This window comes from Coloeus monedula (assembly GCF_965178545.1).
Source record: "Coloeus monedula genome assembly, chromosome: 9".
NCBI classification, from domain to species: Eukaryota; Metazoa; Chordata; class Aves; order Passeriformes; family Corvidae; genus Coloeus; species Coloeus monedula.
Window position 1 is genome coordinate 13499305 of NC_138789.1, and position 22587 is coordinate 13521891.

The following is a 22587-nucleotide window of genomic DNA, read 5'->3' on the forward strand; positions in this document are numbered from 1 at the left end:
TCATGAACTGTCACTTTTTCTTTATGCTTCAAAAAACGTCAAATTGAAGATGTCTAATAAACATGTAAATACTGAAAACTGAAAACTGAATTAACAATACTTTAAAGCAGCATTAATCTCACAAAACGTCTGGCATCTTTATGTCCTGTGTTGTCATAGGGCAACTAGCAAGATCTATTAAAATAATCCTAAAGTCCTAGCTCTTAAAGACTACACAAGGTAATTCTACAAGTACAAGAAATTACTCAAGAAAGAGAATCGAAGAAGTATGCTAAAATACCAAAATACTTCTAAAAAAAGACTAGGATACAAAATGATGACAAACTTTCCTCATTAAAATTTTTATTAAAATTGAGCTATTTTTATATATTTAAAATATTTTATATCCAAATTACGCAATATTTACGAAAACAATTGTATGCAAATGCATAAAAATATGTAAAATCAGAGCTAAGCAATATAAAGCAACATATAGCATGTTTCAAAATGTATTTCAGGACTAGAATACCTGAGTGTTCAATAAGCTGGTTTCCTGCATTTCACTGATTTTTAACAGTTAAATTTAATAATGTAACTGATCTCATATAAAGCACTTTGGTTGGGAGAAACTGCACGGAAAAGGCAGAGATCAAGCAGAGATATTACTCAAGGCCTGTCTTCAGAATCTTCTTCCACATGAAGATCCACTGATTGAGATGCTAGGAAGGACTCCCACGTAGCAAGGCACTTAAAAAAACCGAACACATACATATGAGTACAGCAGACAGATTTCTGTAAACTGTTGGCCAAGGAGAAAAAGAATTTAAAAAAAATAGCAGAATACATACACATTGTCACAAGCTGCTTTTGTAGGACCGTGGTAAGAGCAAAATACGGTTTCCTAGGCAGCTCAGTGATATGCAAAATGTTAGCTAACATGCTGAGTGAGCTGTAAAGGTCAATTTTACATAATGACAAGCACACACTGTGAGCATTGTAATTGTATGTTGTAGTATGGAAGATGCTAACATTAATTATGCTTTTCTTTAATCTCTTCCTTTAGTTACAGGCAAAGATCTCTTCCAAATAGAAAGCACATTGTCAGGCACTGTTCCCTTGTAATCTCTGTGGATTCCTATTGTATACCCAATTTCCTTGCAAGTTAAATGAAACCATTTTTTTTTTCTATATAAGGAGAGAATGGGAAAGAAATAGGACCAGAAAGGCAGGAGCTAGGAGTAGGGAAGTTGTTATTCCTTTCAAGTGGTATTTCTCTCTTTATGGAAAAATGTATTTACAATTGTAAAAACTATTTTTTTTTATTTGAAGCATCAATTCTGCAGGCAGTAAAATGAAAAAAAAAAACAACAAACCAACCCCAACCCCAAATGACTTTGGTTCAATTTGGCTTAAATGAGTGTTGGCAGCTTGGCAAGCCATTCTAAATCATAAATTAGTGTTGAGAGCCATGGCAAAGCTATCACGAGGTAACCTCTAGTGAGTTGACGCTTGTTACCCAAAGCACCAGGTTGTACTATTTCAAGTCTGGCAGTAGAACAGGAAAGGCAAATTCCTGCAATAATTTTCTTGTTCTGATGCTGTTGAAAAAAAGCCCTTGAAACTGAAATGTTCTAACAAAATTTTGACTTATACATTCATACCTATTGTTCTTGACAATGCAGTTTATTTACTACTTACTCTACACAGTTCTTTTCATGAAGAATCTTTATTATGCACAATAAATAAGTCTTCCGAAATTTCTCCGGAAATATATATTAAAATCTGGACAGCAGACTCCATTTATCTGAACTTTGAATTAAACCAGTGCCCTGAAAACAGCATCATTTCCTAACTGAAATCTTTTGCCATAAACTATTCAAGCCACAGACATTTGCTAAGCCCAGCTCATTGGAACATCTCATATCCATCTGTCATTGCTTAGGAGACATGGAAATGACCCAGCCTGAACTTGCAGCCACCTAACTTTATTAGACATTTCTTGTGAATGACTTCCAAACTCTGTGATTAAATATGGAGATATAGTCATACTACACTGAAGAGCCTAGGTCCTGGTATAACTGCATATTTGTGTGCAAGCAGATGAGTGGGAGGATCTGATATGTTAAAGTATAAGCTCAAAGAGAAAAACAAAGAATACACACAGGATGACTGGAGCTGGGGGAATTCATGATGACACAAGGATGCAGAACCAGGGATACCCATAAAATTAAGGGTGACAAAAGTAACAAGAAAAAAAAAGTCAGCAGCGGCTTTGTCTCTGAAGACATAAGAAAGTAGAACATGTGGGTCTGCAAAAAAATGACAGCAGTTAAACAGCCAACTGAACTAAGAGATCACAAAGAAAAAAGTCTGAGCTTATTTTTGCATAGGTTTTTGGTTATTATTAGACACAGTAGAGATACTTTCTGTTATTCACATTTTTCCCCTAGATTATGGGTACCATGAATTTACTTCCCCAGTCTTTCTCTTCTGATCTTGCTTCCAAGTCACTACTGCTGCTATTGCACACAACAACATTATGCTGCTGTTCAGAGTACATCTAAGGTTCGAATTACTGTGAAAAGAGAGGACTAACAGGATAAGATTCATGTGGAAATCTGCTTTCTTCATTGACTTTTTGGAGAAATGTTATTTTGAAATGGTACACCATGGAGAAACAGTGAAGTTACTGCCAGCATGAACAGTGAACTGCAAGTGTTGAAAACTGATTTCTGATTTAAAAGGTCTTTTTGACCTTTTGTATAAAGCCTTTAAGCTTGATCATTAGATTCTCCCCTATTTCATGTGACACTGTGGCAGCTGAGTCTATCTGAGAGGCTTGAGCTGGAACACAGCATCTTGGTTTTGAGATGGCAGTGAGGCAGCTGCTAGCAATGTGTCTTCACTACGGCACTCAAACTCATCCATTTCTGTTGAGCCCAGCCTGGCTTACCATCCTAGAAAGCTGCAAGGCACAGCTGTTTTTCTAGGCTTTTTCTAAATGTGGTGCAAGAAAACATCACTTTTTCTTGAAGAGTCTTTTGTTAGCAATGACAAATTTTTTTTCTGAATCGCAGTTTAATTTAATTACCACATAAGTCCATGTTTTGTCATCCCGTAATTTCAGTAATGTGTTTTAAAATATATGTATCAGCACTGGCTGCAATGTAAAAATGGCTTTGTGTTACCTTTGCAACACTGAGCCAAACTGCACATGTTAAAATGCAATCACAATACACTGCTTAACCAGATAGATACGATCTTCTGAAGTCTGTCCAGACAAAGATGTAAAGCATTTTTTTCACACAAGTTATTCAGCTTTTAATTTATCTCTGATTATATAACCAAAACACATTTTTCAAAATGTAAGAGCAATGGTGGCTCATTTCACTGCCAGACATCACAGTGCAGCTACAGCTGACAAGTTTTATAATTAACCACACCAAAACAAAACTAGGTCTCTCTGCCTTAGGCTCAAGCTTTTCATATTGTGAAGCATGAACTGCATAAACGACATTTTGTTAGTGATGTATACTTCAACATTATTACAAAATGATTTTACTCCATTCTCCTGGGAGGTTGAAAATGGAGATCTAAGTAGAGGATCAGCCAATTTTCACAAAGGAAACAGAAAGGAAAAAACCCCAGAAAATCCAAACTGAGGAAACGAAATGTGTTTGCACAGGATTGAAATTCATAATCCAATTACTTGCAAAAGCCCAATGGAAAACATAAAAAAGCCTAAATACACAAAATGAAATAGCAAGAACTTAAATAAGGCTACTTTACCTAAAGTATTCTGATTACTACTGCAGGACACGTATCTATTCTACAACATCATTCTTAGAAAAAGCAGAAAAAAGCTTTTCATATAATACAATTGCATATATAATGAAAAAGGAAATATAAAAATAGAACATGAAGTATGGATGCTAGCAGAAGCAGTGTGTCACGTGCCATGCGTGTTTGTGTTCCAGTTCCCAGTTATCCATGGCTGATACCTTAAAAATATCATTTATGATGGAATTTTTTGGAGAGGAATCTGAAAATGAAGTCTTGTTTGTGTCTGAGAGAAACAGAAACTATTTTTATGATTTCTGAGTGCAAGGAAACAAAAACTAGACTGCACAGAAATATTAATTCCCACAATGAAAAATGTCTTCCTAAAATTATTTTTAGAAAGTTTTAGAGGCTGAAGTGAATGAGGGTTCAAAGATGGATCTGCCTTTGAAGCAACATGCACAGAGACAAATGGGCTCAGACGTGAGAGCTTTTGAAAATCTCGTGAAGTTTGGTAGCTGAACTCCCAGGCATGGCTAAGGTAGAATGTGATCAACACGCAGGAACTTTCTGCTACACGACCAAATGACTGCCTAAATGCATCACTACAGAGGCCTCTAGGGCAAACAACAAATCTCTCTATTTTTCTACAGCTTTTACCAGACTGAGAGGTACATAAGGGCTTTGGAGTTAGAGGGAAGTTGCTGTAATGGGGAACGAGTATTGGTTTGCCCCAATGAATCTTTTGGATCAATTTATGCCTGCACAACAATGTAGGTCACAGAAATATACCAAATTATGCTTGAAATACTTGAGAAAATCAGGAAATTATTTATATTTTTGAAAAATAGTAGGGTGTGTCAATACCCTACCAAGAATCTGACTATATCAAAGGTAACTGATTATCTGATTACAATGGAAGGGTTTAACAGGATTAATTTCACATGAGATAAATAAAATCAGATGCTATGCTTTAAAACAAAGGTTCATCCATCCTCAAGAAAAAACACATTCTTTTAATGCCAAAACTAACTATCATCTCAGAGCAGGAAAAACCACCAATCTGTCTGAATTTCCTAGAGTGCCTTACAAGCAGTGTAAACCCAAATTCTGGTATATTTGCGGGATTTACAATGTCTAGCTAGCCTTTGGCTTGGGCTGTAAAACCTAGTAACTTGTTCTAGTGGTGTTCCTGAAAAGAATGGGTTACCAAAATTCTTTGCTGAGAAAAATTGAAGTGGTTTTCTTCCTTTGATGCTGTATATGTTCTAGGCACTATACTAAACACATGAGATAAAAAAGACAAATTTAGCATATGTTTAATTGCTTCTGCTCCTTGAAGCCAGAGTTCCACAGTGCCTGGTTTGGTTTTGATAATCTGCAGCAGCAACACTTCAAATGTGCCAGCTAAATAATCTTGCCAGCACCACCACCAACTCTGTATCCTGCTTTGGGTTTAGTAATGCTGCATCTTTAGAATATCTATTTCTAAATTAATGAAAATACTCATGGTGACAATCAGTTTCTCAGATGAAAGCTCCACCCTGTGGACAGTTTATGATTCCAGCTGTTTGGCAGATACCTCTTCTGGACTAAGCCATCAGACAACGGTGTCATGCCTAAGGCACGATGAAAAGGAATAAAATAAATGGTACCGTGTTAACACGTGCTGAATCAATGCTATTTACTTCAGAAATAGGAGTAAAGTTATGAACTTTTAAAAATTAAAACCTTTTCATATTGTTTCAGGAAGTCCTCCTCATTTTAGCAATGCATTTACTGTCATTATTAGTATTTTTTTTGATTTAGGACTTTGTGGAATACAGAGAGACTTAAGGATGTATTCAACTGTTTTCCAGAGGAAAGGAAGTACAGAACTGTATGAACCCTTGAGACCAGCTACAGGAATACCAAATGATTGGTCAGTCATGGTAATTCTTGGCTCCTAAATGATTTTAAATATATTATAACAAAGCTTGCACATTATCACATGAAAGCTTTTGTTTTCGTAGGCCTGCACAGGAGCACCCTGTAAATTTGCAACACTGGGCTTTCATTCACATCTTTGTTACCACAGCACTGAGAGACACAGAACAGCCACAGAAACAAAGGAACACTTCTTATTCAAGTGTAATAACTGCAGATAGCCAATGAACCAGAAGACTACAGGAATAGCTCTTAAATTTGTAAATCCAGAGAAACGTAATTACAGGTAACACTTAAGAATAACACTTCATTAATGTGAACATTAATTCAGCTTAAGGAAGAGATACTCTTTTATGCTAGCTAAGTGATGCTTGACAAGTTGACAGCAGAATCCTTAGGCAACTACAATTAAGAAAAAACCCAAACAAATGTAAGGTCATATTCTTTCCCCATATTGTGACAAAGATGAAGTAACATTTTAGAAATTCTAGTGTACTTTGACATGCTGCTATGTTGTTTTTGACTGTAGTGGCTTGAGTTTTATACAGTCCTGAAGGACTGCGTTCTTTACTGCAGCAACCATCAGAAAATACAGGATGCCTGTCTCTCATTACTCTGTTCCTGGAAATTTAAGGGATGCAGAGAATGATCATGAACAGAAATGACTCCTGGTTTGGTTGTGTGCCTGGGAAATGCAGTCAGCAAGGGGAATAAGGAGAAGCACAGTGAAACGCAGCTGTAGAGAAGAGAAGGGGACATTGCTCATGGAGAGGCAAGAATAGGTTAACTGAGGAATGGGGGAAGTTGTGGAAAGGATGAGAAGCAGGTAGTCACTAAGAAAGCAGGAGATGATTCCTCATAGAAGTGGGACAGAAGAGCTGGGCAACTGAATCATATTCATAGCATCCATGGTGCTAAAATGCACAGAACATGGTCTGGGGAAGAGAAAAGGCAGGAAATAACACGAGGGATGCTAACAGCAAGAAAAGGCTTAGTAAGCATCAAATGATGCATCAAAAGTCTGAATGAGTAACTTCAGACATGTGAAAGAATGCTAATGAAGCAAGTAATAATTGTAAAAGTGAAAAACACTGTAACAGACACTGTGTTTGTGCATGAGTTTAATGAGTCAGACTCAAACTATTACATTTAAAGTAGGATTCTCTTTCCTACTGAAAGCATAAAAATAATATTCTGTTTCTCAGGTTTCTGAGATTCCCTTCCTGAAGTTTCACTCCCAAACAGCAGGAGCAGATGCCAGAGCTTCTTCTCCTGCTGCTTTCAGGAGTACACACTTGTAGTTTGAAATATATGGGCCTCTGACAGTAATCAGTAATCCCTTCTCTAGTAATTAACCATCAACATTGACCATGGCTCTTAAATAAACGCATTTTAGGTCAAAACTCCCAATCAAAATATTAACTTTATCAAGTTCTTTTGAATATCAGGATTAGATAATGACTTTCTGATGAATCAGAATGAAATTGGTAAGCCCTCACTTTGCAAACAAGGAGTGATAGAGTTAGCACAATGTTGCTTATTATTGCAACTGCTGTAGTAAGATAAGGTGCTTTTTCTAAAATGTAGATCTACACAAAGATGTAGCAGCAAAATCATTTAAAGATTTCAGTATTCGAGAAAAGCACCAACAAAGGATCAGTATAAACCAATTTTTCTGGTATTTGAGGGGCTACTTAAGAAAAACCTCTGGCAGTTACAGAGACAGCTGAATAATTTTCTGCAGTTTTTGCCTTAAGAGTAGTAATTTCATGTACAATATGAGCTTTGGTATTCTGAATTAAACTTCTATTTCAGCAAAAAGCATTTCTAGACAGGAAAAAGAACCAAATAATTATTTTTATGTTTTAGCTAATCATTCACAAAGAAAATATTCCAATATATTCAGCATTGTTTTATTATACATATGGCTGCTATAGAAGTCGGAGACCATCAATAAATGAAGACAATGTGAGAGGATGCCAAAAGCTGGCTGCCTGATTTCAGAAAATATTTTGATCTTAATATGTAACAACAGATTGTCAATGTCCATGCATCTCACAGACTGCATGTTAATTAATTAGACTTGATGATCAAGAGCTCTGTCTTTTCAATTATGTTTTAACAAAATGATTTGTAAAATCAGGCCACTGCCATTGGATAATGGACAATCCATAAAAGACTCAGACTACAGGACTGAAGTTACAGGTACCAAAATATATCTGTGAAAATGACTAATTTATGACTAATAGATGGCTCAGTGCATTCCAATTTTTTTCCAAAAGTAAGGAGAAATCCTTTAAAAAACTTCAAGACATCTGGGATATTTTCAAAACGCACATGTCAGTCAACATTGTGTTCCCCATGAGGAAACTTCATAGAATGCTTAATGTATTTTGTTACATGTTTTCAAATTCTCCTTCTTAGTATATATTCTTGGAAATTCTTACCAAGAATATTACCTGCAGTATTTGAGCTGAAAATAAAAATCTGACAGAATCTCACTTAAAGGTTTTACTCATGCAGATCTGAGCCTTACAGAGGGCTTCTTCATGCTCTCACAGCAAAATGTTTCCAAACTGAAATATAGCAGCTGACATTGAACTGAAAAATATGTTCAAAGTTGTTGTGGTTAGTAAAACAAGAGTGCCCTCTGTCGATGATGAACTCAGGATCAACGACTTGGGCAAAATAAAATCTATTCTGCTTGAAATCGGTCAAATTAAGGATAACTGCCTCCCTATTCCCACAGAAACTGATTCTGAAGTTACCAAATGTTTGAACTAAGACGGAAAAATTCCTCTTTACAGAGAACACATGGACTTCTTCACTAAAATAATGAAAAGATAACACTTTTGTGAGAAAGTGTATTACCTCTTCATAATAACGGAGATTATTCTCAGCCACATTAGTGAATGATGATCTCATATCCCACTGCATGTTCTGCTTCCACCTGTCCCAATCCGCTTTCAGAGCATTATTGGCATGTTCAACTTTGTCTTCAAGTTTCCCAATCTCTTCTGAGAACTAAATATTAATTATAAAAATTAAAAAAATTAGGAAAATCACCATTTCCAAAATTATTGAACTCGACTGTAGTGGAGACAAAGAGAACTGCAGAACTAAGGTTGGTATTTAACTTAGCAAAAAAAGTCATTCCTCAGGGATAAGTTTAAAATTAATTCTTAATTAATAACTCACTACAATTTCTGAAATATTAATAACAGAAAATATAGACCAGAATTAAAGTATTCCTGGAGATATTTTTATTCTCTGAGGAGTTACAGAGTCTGGCACCTCTCCACTAGCACTTGACAGTAATGCATCTAAAAAGTAAAATATAGAGGGCTTTACTGAAGCAGAATCAATTGTACAAATTAGATTTGGCCAGAAAAACTGGGAAAACCCTGACAGAATCTTTGATAACAGGAGAAAACAGAATAGGGAGAAGACAGCAGAAATCAAAATCACAAACTTTCTGATTTCTTGCCTGTCACATTACCATCTTTTCTTGTGGAACTGTGTGTGACCATATGAGGGGAAAAGAAATACAGAAGCAGAGAAAGAAATTAAATGAAAAGACTTCTACAGAGAAGAAACTCTTTCACAGCAATCGAGGACCCAAAACCTTGAGGGGTATTCTACAAACATTACGTGCTTCTAATTACTATAGATGCACAAACTGATTTTCCAGCTAATGGGAGTAAGTGGACAGCAGCCCTCTCTTTAATGAGTTTTTTTGTCTTCTTAGTAATTTGGTTACCTATTGTCATTTACTAATCCACTGTGTCAGTTCTGGCTGGCACCTAGTCACAGAACAAGGTACATCTCCTGTGGCTACAGTGCAAAATCATCTGCTGGGACTGCAGAGCCACTGTCTGCAAGCAGGAAGCAGGGCAGGCACAAACACCACCAAAATAAGGAACATCAAGCAGGAAAACTTAATTCCTTGAATTGCTTCCATTGCAACTCAGGCTCCATAAATTTCTTCTTCTTCCTTATATTCTGCCATAAAGCAAATAGTTTCTTCCTCACACCACGCCTGTGTAAAGCTGGATAGCTACTTTTGCTTTCTGCAGAGCTGGTGTTTTCATTGATAGAAGTTCAGGATTCCAGGACTAACTTCCAGAATTTTTAATGAATGCTTACGCTACTGGTAGAACACAGAAACGTCAGAATTCAGAGTGAGACATGGAAAGTCGTGGTGCACAGCCTCCAGCTTGGACCATGCAAGGGAGAACAGTGATCCAGTGCAACAGCAGTGATGCTGCCATCAGACACAAACTGAATCATCAAACACTGCCTGAAATGGTCATGGAATCTGGACCCCATTCAGCTCTTTAAAGGAGCCAAAAACTACTTAGCTAGTAACACTGAAAATTTCATCTGAATGGATGTTATCCACAGTCCATAATAAACACTTTTAATTAGACTTGATTTCTATACTGATTTTCTTTGCCACACTTCTAGATTAATGAAATACTGGTTATTAATCAGGAACAAAGTGAAAAAAAAAAACTTTCTACTTTACTGAAAAGTCCAAGTTCAATTATCTGACCAGGCCACTAATCAAGCTACAGACAAGGGTAATTTCAACTACCAACACTGTATTTGAAATAAAAAGGTTAATCCAAAATTTAAATGTGGGGAAATTACCTTTAAAGGAATTACAGACAACTGGATTTAGTATTTTAACCAAGGTGTATGCTAATTGCCTTTCCTTCAAATACCAAAAAACGAATACGCACAGAATACTGAAAATGATGACATTTTTAAGATGATTTAGAGTAGGAAAGGCAGTTGAATACATTCTCTGCTTTTGCAAAAAAAAAAAAGTTCCTATATGGGATTGCACTAGTCTACACAGGTAAAGAACTTCTCTGACTTAGAAGTCCTGGCTGCAGTGGCTTCCCCTTACCTCATTCTCTATAATTTTAAGTAAGTTATTTTACAGGTTTTTTTCATCTGGCCTTTTCTAGGAACTAAGAATTTCTTCCACACTGTAGTCACAACACGATGTGGACAGGCAGACTCTGTTATACAACTCTGCCTGGATATCAGGTTAAGCATCCCACTCTAAAGCCACAAAGAAACCACATCTTCTATTAAGGCAAGAGTTGGACTTAAGGTCTGAAGACAGCATTATGCCATGTCACCATGTCGAGACATTTAAAATCTACTTTTTCAAAACTGAAAAAAACCCATCAGTGCTACTCTCTTTAGCTGCCATGACAGCAGAAGTGAAAGAAGAATGGCTTGGTCATAACAAAAACATCTACCAAGTGTGTTCCTCGTTTACAAAGTGTAAATTGTTGCAACTGATCCTGCAAATTAAACAGGATTCTGAATCCATTTGCTTACATTGATCTCACTGAGGCAGCCAGTGAGAGAAATGAAATCTCCCATCAGTGATCGCCAGAGGCCAGCACAGCGCTAATCAGACATGGGACCAGGGCACAGGAGGGTGGGAGCCAGGTGTTGCTAGGGCAGAGTGCTACTAGACATGAATGGTGTGACCTGCAGCCAAACGACCTGACCCAAAATAGCCAAATCACCTGGTAAGTGACACATTTTACACTATCTCACTATACAAAATAGCATGGATTTCTATCTGCTACATGAACTAATCCTACAGTTTGGCGATACTAACCCCCTTTTAACCTGGAGTTAAAACACAAAATATATTCAGAATGTAATAGATTCAGCATTTTATCTCTTTTACTACTCAGTTTCAAGCCTGAACACTAGAATCCTTAAGTTGGCATTTAATGCTCTGTCAGAGCACATTATACCAACCTTCTGTCATAATTATTATCAGCCCTAGTAGCAAGACTAAAACTGTTAAAAATGCCCAAACCATAAAGGGATACACTAGCATTTCTGTGTAGCCTTCAGGATGGGGTGTGGAAGTGATGGAGCCGCATACCCAGTGTCTTTACAGCCACAGCTCTGGAGGTAAGAAATGTCTAGATAAGCAGGAGGCTACCAAAGTCCTCTCCAATATCTCTGTCAGAGCCTGCATCTAAAATCAGTCTTCAGACCATTCATACCCTGAACAACTGCCTCCTTCGTGGACTAAATTTTGGAGTGGAAACCAAGGTTCTGGCTTTTTTAGCAGCACCACAAGCAGCTTTCTAACACTGTTCAAGAAAGCATTTTCTTTCCCAGCCAATGAGCCTAATGTCCCATAAGGTTTAATTTGCAATTCCAGCCTATTTCATCTGCACTGACCTTGGGGATGTTTTGCATTCTTCTGCTGTACAACCTCATGTTTGTTAAATCATTTAATGTTTGCCGTGACCAATGCTAAATATCTCACAGCCTTTTATCAGCTCTAATGACAGTCTGAGACTCCTTATCTATGGTGGAAATGTACTTCAAATGAGATTAGGCTTCATGCCACTCATTGTCAGCAAAATTTCTGGCTACTAGATTGCACTGACAAGTTCAATCTGACACCTATGAGATCATTAGAAGCTACAGGAGTTCTGCTTAGGAATAGATATGTGCAAATGCACCCTAACTCAGTGTTTGACACCCATTCCAACAACACACCTGTGTTATAACCACCTTTTATTATGAAATCAGTCCGGTTAGAAGCATCAGAAAAATATTTCAACACAAAAATGAAAGCATAGTAAAAAAATGACCAAGAAAATAGTTAAGTCACTTGAATGGTTAAAAATAGCAGTATACCCTTCTCTGTTGCCAAACTACCCTTACTAGGAAAAGGCTTCAGCTCCTAATTAAGAAAAAGTCTTCAGGATACAGCTGCCACTGAATTAGAGAACACAGGATTTTATTATCAGATTAGACTAACAGACATCTGTTTTACTGCTCTTCTGAGACTGCAAGGAGAATGAGGCTCTCAAAAACAGGATTCTCTGAAATGAGTAAGAAATAGAGGGGCTGGCTAGATAAAGCAAAGTTCTGAACACCTGAGCAATCACAGTGTCCAAAGCCTTTACCAAACTGTAAATGCAGATATGGAAACACATCTACAGTGAAAAAAAAAAGTTTGGGCAAACTGATTTCAAAATCCTACTGGAAGCAAATGCAAACATCTCATGATGGAGTACTGTCAATATCAAATCAACATAGTATGACCAATACTATGCTAAAATAACAATATTCCTTTTTTAATTGTAACAGTTCAGGAAAAGGGAGTGCATGCACATTGTCTGAGAACTCCATCAGATTATAACAGAAATGCATCCTGAAAATATGGCACATCCTGCCCGGCTATGTTGTCTTTTCTACAGTAAACAACAATCAATCTGACTGCTAAACAAGCTGTATGGAGCTGAATTCATTGCTGAATTCACCTGCCTTGGTACCCAACTCCCAGCCTAGGGGGCTTCTCCAACTCACCATTCTCCATACATTTTGTAAGAGCTTCAAGCTTTAAACTAAGGAAAAAGGACAGGATAAGCAGCAAAGAAAGTAGAGAAACAAAAACAAATTAGAGAACACAAAGGCAGTAAATAAAAATTTCTGCTTCAGGAAAAAAAAACCAATACCAGAGATATTTACTTAATGTCCCACTGCAGTACACAGAGGCAAATTGTTATATAATATACCATAGCCACTGTAGGTATCAGAGATCAGTAATATATTCTTATTTATTCACCTCAGTGCCAAAAAATCAAATGAAAATACGCATTTCAAGCACCAAAAATGATCTACAGCTCATCTTTACATGGAAACTAATTACAACAAGCCTAATGAAAAGTATCTGAAATGTTAAGAATTTTGTCCTTTGATGTACTAAAAAGTTACTAGTCATTTTTGCATATTATTTACACTGTATAACACTTGGCGTTAATGCTGTGCTAAAAGGACATTATTTAGGCTGGAAAGTTTAACAATCAAAAATTTTAAAAATGCCAATTCTTTTCCCAGAAGTTGTTTTTAATTGGCTCACTGAGCCTTCCTGATGGTTTTGGGAATGCCTGTCCCCATGGGCTACCAGTTACAGTCTGACTTCACTAGAACAGATGAAGGTGTCATACTGGAAGCAAAAAAAATATCCCTGGGCCCAACTAGAAAAAACAGAAACCTGAAAGAACAGAATGCAGAACATTTTATTTTAAATAAGTTAATGAACAGCTTTGCTGATCCTAATCACCTCCTCTCCCTCTCCTACATCAATGAAGCAGCAGCCACAAGAGCACTGCAGCAACTGTTACCTTCTTTAACTCCAAGTGTGGAAGTACATAGAAAAGCTGAAAATAAGCTGTGGTACAGTCTGTGTTGACAAAGCCCAGTGGTCGCCCACTATGAGCAGCCCCTCCCTCCAGCAGCCCAGCTACAGAAGTGTTGCTTCTTTCTCATGATGGCCTTTGCCTGGCACAAGCAGCTACCAGAGGAGTAGAGACAGTGCCCAGTCCCAGCACGTGGCTTCAGAGGGGACATGTCCTTCTTCTGCGCACCTCCTGCAGTTAAAATAAGGCCTGGAAGATTCCAGCTTTCTGAACATACTCACCAGATCCTTTTCTGTCTTTTTATGGGCTAAAGCATCCACTTTGGAATCGAGCTCGCCTTGGATTTGGTCTCTCCTTTTCAAAACACCCTTAATATAGAGGGGGAAAAAAAAAGTAAACTGCACCAAATTTTAGCTCTTTCAGAAAACCATCAAACAACTTGGCTATTTGATAAACAAGATCACAGAATGATACCACTTAATAATTTTGACATATGTTTTATCAAAAAAAAAAAATTAAATCATAAAGACTTATTTTTTCATACCTCTATTTTTTCTTACATGTTTGTCAAGAATCTTACTAAATCCAAAATCAGTGTCACAAGGATCTGCCATACACAGTATCACTGCCAGTTGTATGAGCAAAACTGCTACAGCAGTTTATTTGGTATCATCTTAACTTACCATATATTCATTTTAAATCAGCAACATGAGTTTGCCAAATCTCACAAACAGAAGTATCTTCTTTGAGTAAAATTTACAATATAAAGTAGACTAAAAATGGTATACAAAGCATTACTGAAATTGCGACTTTAACCTTTAATATTATTTTGTAAGTGCCAAATGGAGTTGTGACAAATCAGAAAAAAAAATCAGAAAAATCAGATAAAGTTATGGTAGAAATGATGGCTTTTCTACCATTAATATATGTGCTTATTTTCAGCATATGTAATTTTTACCTCCTTTGAAACTATCTAAGCAGGTATTGGGTTTTTAGCATAATGTCAAAAAAAAAATTAGAAAGGGGAAGGAACATTACTTGTTAAGCTACATAACAGAAGCAGTATTACAGATTAGTCCATTTCCAATGCTCATTTGCTCTGAGACCTTGATGAAGCCTTACAAATGTCTCTTTGTCTTAGCTTCCTCATCTGTAAAAGTACACTCAGGTATGCTTATCTTGCAGAAGTGTTGCAAGGCTTTGGTCCTTTTGAAAAAAAATCAGAAGCAGGACATACATAATTAAAAATCTCAAAACCTTCTTTTACATTACCTCACCACAACTGGTTTTACTGCTGCTTCTGCAGAGATGTTCAGTATTCACCTCTAGCACAGGGCATGCTGAAACAGCACAGGGCACAAGCAGCTCTACCTTCTCTAGCTCTCCTATTTGACTGAGTTCTCTCTGAAATCTTGATACTTTTATCAAACACGATAGAATAATTTAGGAGGTTAATTTTAAAATAATTTTTCAATGTTTCTTTTTGAACAGGTAGTCACTATAAAAAATTGGTAAACTTGACTTTGGGCATTTCTGAGCAATAGATTAGCAATACAGACAGATGTTCATCAATAGCTTGGAATCTTTTGGTTAGATAAATAAAGAAAATGTTTAGCTGTAAGCACAGAAGCAAAACAAGTATCTGGAACAGCTTTCCTTCATAATACAAATTTTTTTCTCTTTTTTCCTATTTCTTTTGCCTCTTTTAAAACTTTTAATGACTGCTTGGCAACATTTATCACAAATACACTTTGAATTACAAGACAAAACCAATTATTTTAATACTAAGGTGCTACATCTACAGACAAATGCTGACTTCTAATGGCAAACAGAGGCACTCTATTTTTAAAACATATTATTATACTTGTATAGTTTTTTTTGTGTAATACTTAATGGTACTCTGCCACAAAACCCACAAATAATTTTATGTGGACCCGTAACTAATTAATGCTGTAATTTGTACCCTGAGGGATAGCAGATTTGCTCTGTGGGTCAGTTAGGAAGGGGTTGGTCCAGATGTAAATATTTCAGCTATAAATTCACCTCTTTTCCCAGTTAAAGGCTGAACTCACAACACTGGAAAATACAAGGTCCCTGCAATGAGGGGTTAACCACACCTCTGAAAGATTTACTAGTGGGTGACTTCCGCAGGGTGTTTTTTAGGTATTTTACTTTAGTGACTAGTATTTCCCTCTCCAAAGTGCAAGAGGGAAATAGGCAGTAAGTAAAAATAAAAATCCATGGTGAATGAAGGGAAAGGAAGGGTTGAAGGGTTGTAGTATAAGAATGAGCTACTGAAGGAAGATTTCTCCTCTGGACAGGGCCTCATGGCAGCCTAATACTGTGTTACAAGTGCTGCTTCAAGAAAGCTACAAGCAGGAAAAAAAATGCAGTGGGCAACAGCTACTTGTATGGTGTGCAGGAAGAGCCAGGTAGTCATCCTGGGGCTTGTCTCCAGAAAATTCTCTGTGCTCTGGACAAAACAGAACGTCTGAGAAAGGATGAGGGTGAGCCAGGCTGCAAAATAGGAGGCAATGGGCAGGCAACATCTCCTCAGTAGCATGAAGACTACAATTGCTCATGGGTAACAGACTTAGAAATTCTGAAAAATAAGGCTGGAAGTGGGGGAGAAGACCTGCAATTGCTAGTACAGTAACCTATTCAGATCTTTAAGCAAAGCAGTACCTACCTCCATCTACCAGCATGTACGTGCAAATAATGAGGCCTGTGAGATACAGGACATTTTGTACAGCTCCTTTTTCTGTGAAGCTTGTTTCAAAGACAGCAGTCATTGCAGCAGGAATTCCTAACTCTTGGTAGTCAAACCGTACTGAGGCAGTGGCAATACTCTTCACAGTGCCACCAAAGGCTCGGTTAGCTTGGGTCTTGCTCTATCCATGGCCTGTAAGACTCACTCAGCCCCTACTCAGAAACCACTGCAGCAGGAGCTGGGTTCCCAGCAGTAACACAAGAGCAGATTCTGCAGCTGGCATTGCTCAAAACCTAGACAAAGAGGGGTTTGTACACATGTTCTGCTTTCTGGAGGCAGCAAAGTGGGAATTATGACATACTGAATTCAGTTACTTAATTATGTTGATTATCCACCAGCACTGAATATATCAACTCTGGAGTCTGATTTTTTACATCCTCTCCAAGCATAGGAAAAATACATACATAAAGGGAACTGAGAGCAGTAGCTTATGGCAAAGACTAACACATGCTTACATAATGCTGCAGGAACTGGAAGTTCCCAGCTGTTCTGGAAAAAGAAAACATAGGAAGAGCTCCTAGAAAGGGAAAAACCTCTCCACTCCTTTTCCCACACACAATCTGTTACTCAATGAGTTCATATTTTGGCAGTGTCAGGGAAGGTGTTTCTCAGCTGCTGTCCCCAAACCCTCTTTGCTACAATGCAGAGCTCACTGAAGACGGCAAAACTAGACACCCTAGCACAGCTACCCAGGGCTGCCTGCCAGGCAAAACTATCAAGCTCTTCTTATTTGGAAGGGGCACCTCTTGCCTGATTAGCAAGGGAAACAGGACCAATTGGATTCCCCGACAATGGACAGGTATCCTATGCTGTGCATGTTTTGTAATGAGTAAATAAAGGAACTGTAAAGTCATTCTCATCAGCTACAAATTCTCTCCTGGACATTGTCACTGGACTAAGCCAAATTTTATACTGAGCCACAAAGAGTCCTTCAGGAAACCTTACCATGAGAATTTCACTGTAGAGAACATATTCATGTAAAATGGGCAGGTGATCTGAGAGCGCTGCCATTCGCTTCTCTGTGGCCTTGCAGCAGCGGTCGATACAGCTGGCAATGCCCCTTAGGGAGTCTGCTATGTCTTCTTCCGAGGCCGACCACAGCGTGTGGATGGGGGCGTATTCCTTCATTTCATTAAAATAGTCTTAAGAGGAACATATACACATATTACTCTTCTGTTCATTAACAGATGTCTAAGTGATACTAATTGCAACTTCATATTTACTGTGAACCAAGCAAGAGACTGAGGCTAATGTTTAAATTTGCTCAAATGACCAAGATAAGTAAACTCCAGTTCATTGTTTATGAGTAAACTAATGAAATAATGTATTGTAATTAAGTAGCTTTGAGAAATCTAACAGCAAAAATGCCCCAGTCATTTCACAATGACACACATACTCAGGTAGACCTGAAGAGGTGCATTCAGACACCCAATGAGCTGCATTACTTCACACTGTCTGCATACAGAGCAACGGGAGCCATGGCAGTTGGTCTGACTTGCTGACTTCTACTGCCCTGAATTCTCTGCTTCTTGGTAACAGCAGTGTTCCAAATACAGTCTCAGTTATTAAAACTAGAAGCTTTGTTATGTCTCAAAAGCTTCAGAAGAAACACTGAAGTTCACTGCTGCTCTGCAAGTGTTATCTCCTTCAGTAGTTTTTACTAATTTAAATACAGGGATATCCTACGAATTACTTATGTCTCTAGACCTAGTGATAATCCATAACCAGGGAGAAGGCCCACAGATCACTGAGCCATTTGGTAGGGCTAAACATGGGCAAACTGCAGTTCACAGGAGGATACTGTGAACACACTGGTCATGTATTGAAAATGCAATTTTGTCACTACTAAATTTATAATGAAGAAATGTCCTAGGAAAGGTAAAAGCAGTCATGTGGCATGAAGAGTTAATACTTACTTTGAGATTCTTTGGACAAAAAAAAAACCTCTATGGAAGATGTAATCAAGAATCCCACATTAAGGTACTGCAACCAGGAGTGTTCTCTGTATCAGAGCTATCCACCATTCCTATTCACAACAGTGAGGCCCTGCACACAAGCATTCTGACAAGTGCTATTTGAAAAATCTAGAAAGAAGATATAACCTACAGCATTTGGGAGCATGTCAAAATTCTTGAGCTTTTCCAAGAAATATTTTGGCACTGATACCTTGAACCTACAGACCTCAGACAGCTACTTTCACTGGAGGGAACAATATCAAAAGGAACTCTTTTCACCAACATGTATTTTTCTTTTATAACACCCTTTCAATGCAGTGAAGACACACTGAAATCTGGTACTGCACAAAAAAGCTCAAGGACTCAGTTATTAACACAGTGCAGCTCTTCAAATTATACTATATAGGCAAAAAAATACTTCAAGTGCTGCCCAGTGGAAATTCTACTGAACAGACAAGGTCTGAGATCAGAATAATCTCAGAATCTCAGAAAAGCCAGTAACTTAGCATTCCAACTAGGTGTGTGAACTACACTTACTTAAGGAAAAAATTAAGATTAAGCGATCCTTCTTGAGAAAACTCTAACAGGCACAGATTACCATGACAAAAATTATAGCCAACAGTAAAGCTATAAAAAAAAATTAAAATCTACTTTGTCAACAGAAAAAAGGTGCAGAACAAAACTAAACAAAGAGAAGTTTAGAGATTTGGAATCAAGACAGCTTTGTGTCATTATGAGATTGCACAGAAAACTGTACATTCCCTTCAAAGTTGAAAACCAAAGGTCATGCAGCTTTCCAAAAAGCACAAGTTAAAATACAGCCATACTTATATTTTCTTCTTCCTTATAAGTCACTGAATGACATGTTAAACCTCTTCCTATTAAAAAATGATTCAAACTAACGTGAAGGTCTGTCAAAAACATGACCAGAAAGAAAAACACAGCATAAACACAAAAATCTCCCATTTTCCTTGCTTGCTGGAAAGAGTATTTTGCCTGCCACAATGAAAACTACTTTTTCATTTCTTAAATCAATAAAACTGATACATGTCTTCTACTTACCCCTTTCTTCCTTGTAAATCCTATGAGCTATTTTATCTAGTAAGTTTATTTTCTGACTAAATGTTTCCATGTAATTGTTCATTTCTGTAAACATTTCAGGACGATTTTTAACTGCTCCTCTTACTGAGGATGCTACAGCTCTGACAGTCTGTCCCATCCTGCTCAGCAAACCAGGACCCTGCTTCTTGTGTGAGGAGAGTTCCTAAAGACAAAACAAGCTCTGTTTACTTCCAGGTACTTCTGTTAATCCTCTGAAAATAATAAATAAAGCACCTTTTCTTTCTTTTTTTTTTTTAACAAAACTACATACATAAACCTGTGTCTTTTTAGTATATAGATCTTATAATTATTAGACCAGTGTCAGAACCATACCTGTCTTGTGCATTTATTAGCTAAGTCTTTCTGAGCAGACACAAGCATGCCATCTATGCCAGTCTCACAAGAATGGTTGAAGATGGCAGAAAACCTTTACCCCTTCACTCCTCAGGGTGAGTTAGCTAATTTGCAATTTAGCTTTTTGAACAGAAAAGCAGATGTAATGATTGCAGAGGTAAGTCTTTGAGAAAAGATTATGTTTTTCTCAATGTTCCTGCTGGGGGAAGAATCCTTCTATTTTTTTAACTCTTTTTATATGTTGCCAGAATAACCTTTGCTGAAATTCAGAGGCACTCTTTTCTGAGTACAAAACTCCTATTTGCAACTGGACACATCTTGCAACAATGCAACAGGAAAAGCCTGTATTTTTCTTTTATGAGATCAGTAAAACTTAAAAAAAAAAAACAAAAAGACAGTGCCATGCAAAAACAATAATTAATTAAAAGCACTGCTCTCCTCATAATCTTGGAAGCTTATATGTGTACCAAAAAACATGCAGAGTTGAAATACTATGAATTTGCCACAAAAATCCAAAATGCAGTAACAAAAACAACTTTGGAAGGTACAGCAATATTTATGGCCATGTGCATGATTACCAAAACCACAGAAGAAAAGGTTATCTCAGGTTATGAATATTCCATAAATCCCTGCCTGCTTCTGACACTTGGGTAACAAGCCACAGGATGACACTACTGAATACTGAACCAGGGAGGCTCCTGATATACCCTACTAACACAACATGTGGTTTCACAGAACTGTAAATAAAAACAAAGTCATTTTACCCAGGCTTGTGCAGTAAGAAAAATTTTGAAGTCCTCATTAAAAGTTAAAGTTGGATGATCAGCAATACGGTTCAAAAATTTATGTAAAGCTTTTCTTCGAGTCTCAATGAATTCATCACTAAATCGTTCCACCATTCCCTTCATTATGAATTTTTCAGGTAATGGCTAAGGAAAAAAAGAAGAAATATATTGCATAATTTGCACAATATTCAGGGTATTATAACAGTTCTGCTTACTAAAAATCATAGGTATACCTTGGAAAATCCACCATGCAATAACCCAAAAGCTATATAAAGTTATCATCTTCAACTAAGGTATACCATGGTTCTTGTAATACACAGTGCAGAAGAACATGAGTACAACTAAGAAAGGACATAAATTACTGCAAATGCCACAATTAAAAACCTAAGAAATACCTTTATGTGATTTTTGTCAAATACATATAAAGCTAAGGCAAATAGGTTGGCTTAATGTTTGTGAAGCTTCAGAAGCTGAAGAAAGACCTCAAACATCTCTGTATAAAACTGGAGCCATCTTACAAACAAATAAAAATAACTTAAGTTTTAGCAAACAAACAGGAATAATCAGTGTTGGATGTGCTTCTTCAAGTTTGCTCTTCAACCAAAGGAAATCCTGATACCGTCTTCGAACCTCATATTCACTGGAGTCAAACTCACCACGGGTTGTCTGAAAACCAAAAGCAGAAAAAACAGGCTTAGGTTAGAATACCAGAAAAAAAACGTTTTAGATTTTGGAGAAAACTGAGTACTTGAAAGGAGTACATACATTCTGTTTTGTCCCTGTTATTGGCATGCTGTTATTTTAAAGAACAATGATCATCAACTCCTTGAAGAGTTAACACATCCTATTTTAGCAAGAAATCAAAGTTCTATTGGGGGGGAAAAAAAAAGAGCACTAAGCTGCACTTTGTGCTATGACTTGTAATGATTATCTCACCATAATGTTTCCAAATTATTGCAATAATTACTTTAGTGTGGCATTTTCCTTTCAGCAATCACAGTTATGTTCGTTACTTTTAGGGGACTTCTTTTAAAGTGATTAGTAATCTACAAGTGAGGAATGTCCATTTTTTAGCACTCTGAACAAAGCCCAAAGAGCTGACATACGTCCTTGGGACCTGTGACATTACTCAGTAAGCCTAACATTCAAAACATGAAAACTTCAGCATATCAGAGCAATAATACTTCCTGCACTGCTTAATGGATTCTGTGGCCCATCATCGATTCCAGTTTTGCAGCCCTCTGTTAGAACTTGCCAACAAACCTTTAATGCCTACAAAAAATGCTTATTACAGATTACAAAATTGTAAGACCGTGAGATTTATTTTACCACTGCTCTGTCTTCTGGAGGCAAGCCACAAAGAGCCCATGTTTTCATTAACATGTGCTATTTACCACTCATTGTTGCACGGAGATTTACAATGTGATGCAAGTAAATTCCAAAAGCCTCAAAACATGCTTTTGTAATCTAAACATTTTTGAGGGTTGAATAAAATTTTTTCAAGGTATGTGGGAGGAATGCTATTACTTTATCATCAACAACCAGCACTCCAAATTAAATATTATAAGAAAAAAGAGATAAAAAAAGCAAAAGCAATCCACCTTACAGCCCTTTCATACTTGCCTGAAGAAAAAATGTTCTCTCATCTACAGAAACAGGCATAAAGTGAAAATTATTGGTAGCAACCTAACAAAGATAGCTCTCTTCCTACTCCTTAAATATTTTATGAGGAATTG

At 37.1% G+C, this 22587-nt stretch overlaps 1 protein-coding gene across 2 annotated transcripts in view; it reads right to left on the minus strand.

Annotated features, from left to right (window-relative positions):
• Positions 1-453: 453 nt before the first annotated feature.
• Positions 454-22587, minus strand: part of SNX7 (sorting nexin 7) — a 29133-nt gene continuing 6999 nt past the window's right edge. The window contains exons 3-9 of one of the 2 annotated variants that reach the window (XM_082287623.1): positions 21407-21517; positions 20831-20995; positions 19674-19875; positions 17602-17798; positions 14168-14254; positions 8557-8709; positions 454-726 (exon numbers count right to left, since the gene is read on the minus strand). In XM_082287623.1, the coding sequence (XP_082143749.1) occupies positions 646-726; positions 8557-8709; positions 14168-14254; positions 17602-17798; positions 19674-19875; positions 20831-20995; positions 21407-21517 (996 nt within the window). In that variant the 3' untranslated portion in view covers positions 454-645. The remainder of the gene's footprint in view (positions 727-8556; positions 8710-14167; positions 14255-17601; positions 17799-19673; positions 19876-20830; positions 20996-21406; positions 21518-22587) is intronic. The other variant, XM_082287624.1, reaches the window with a different exon arrangement.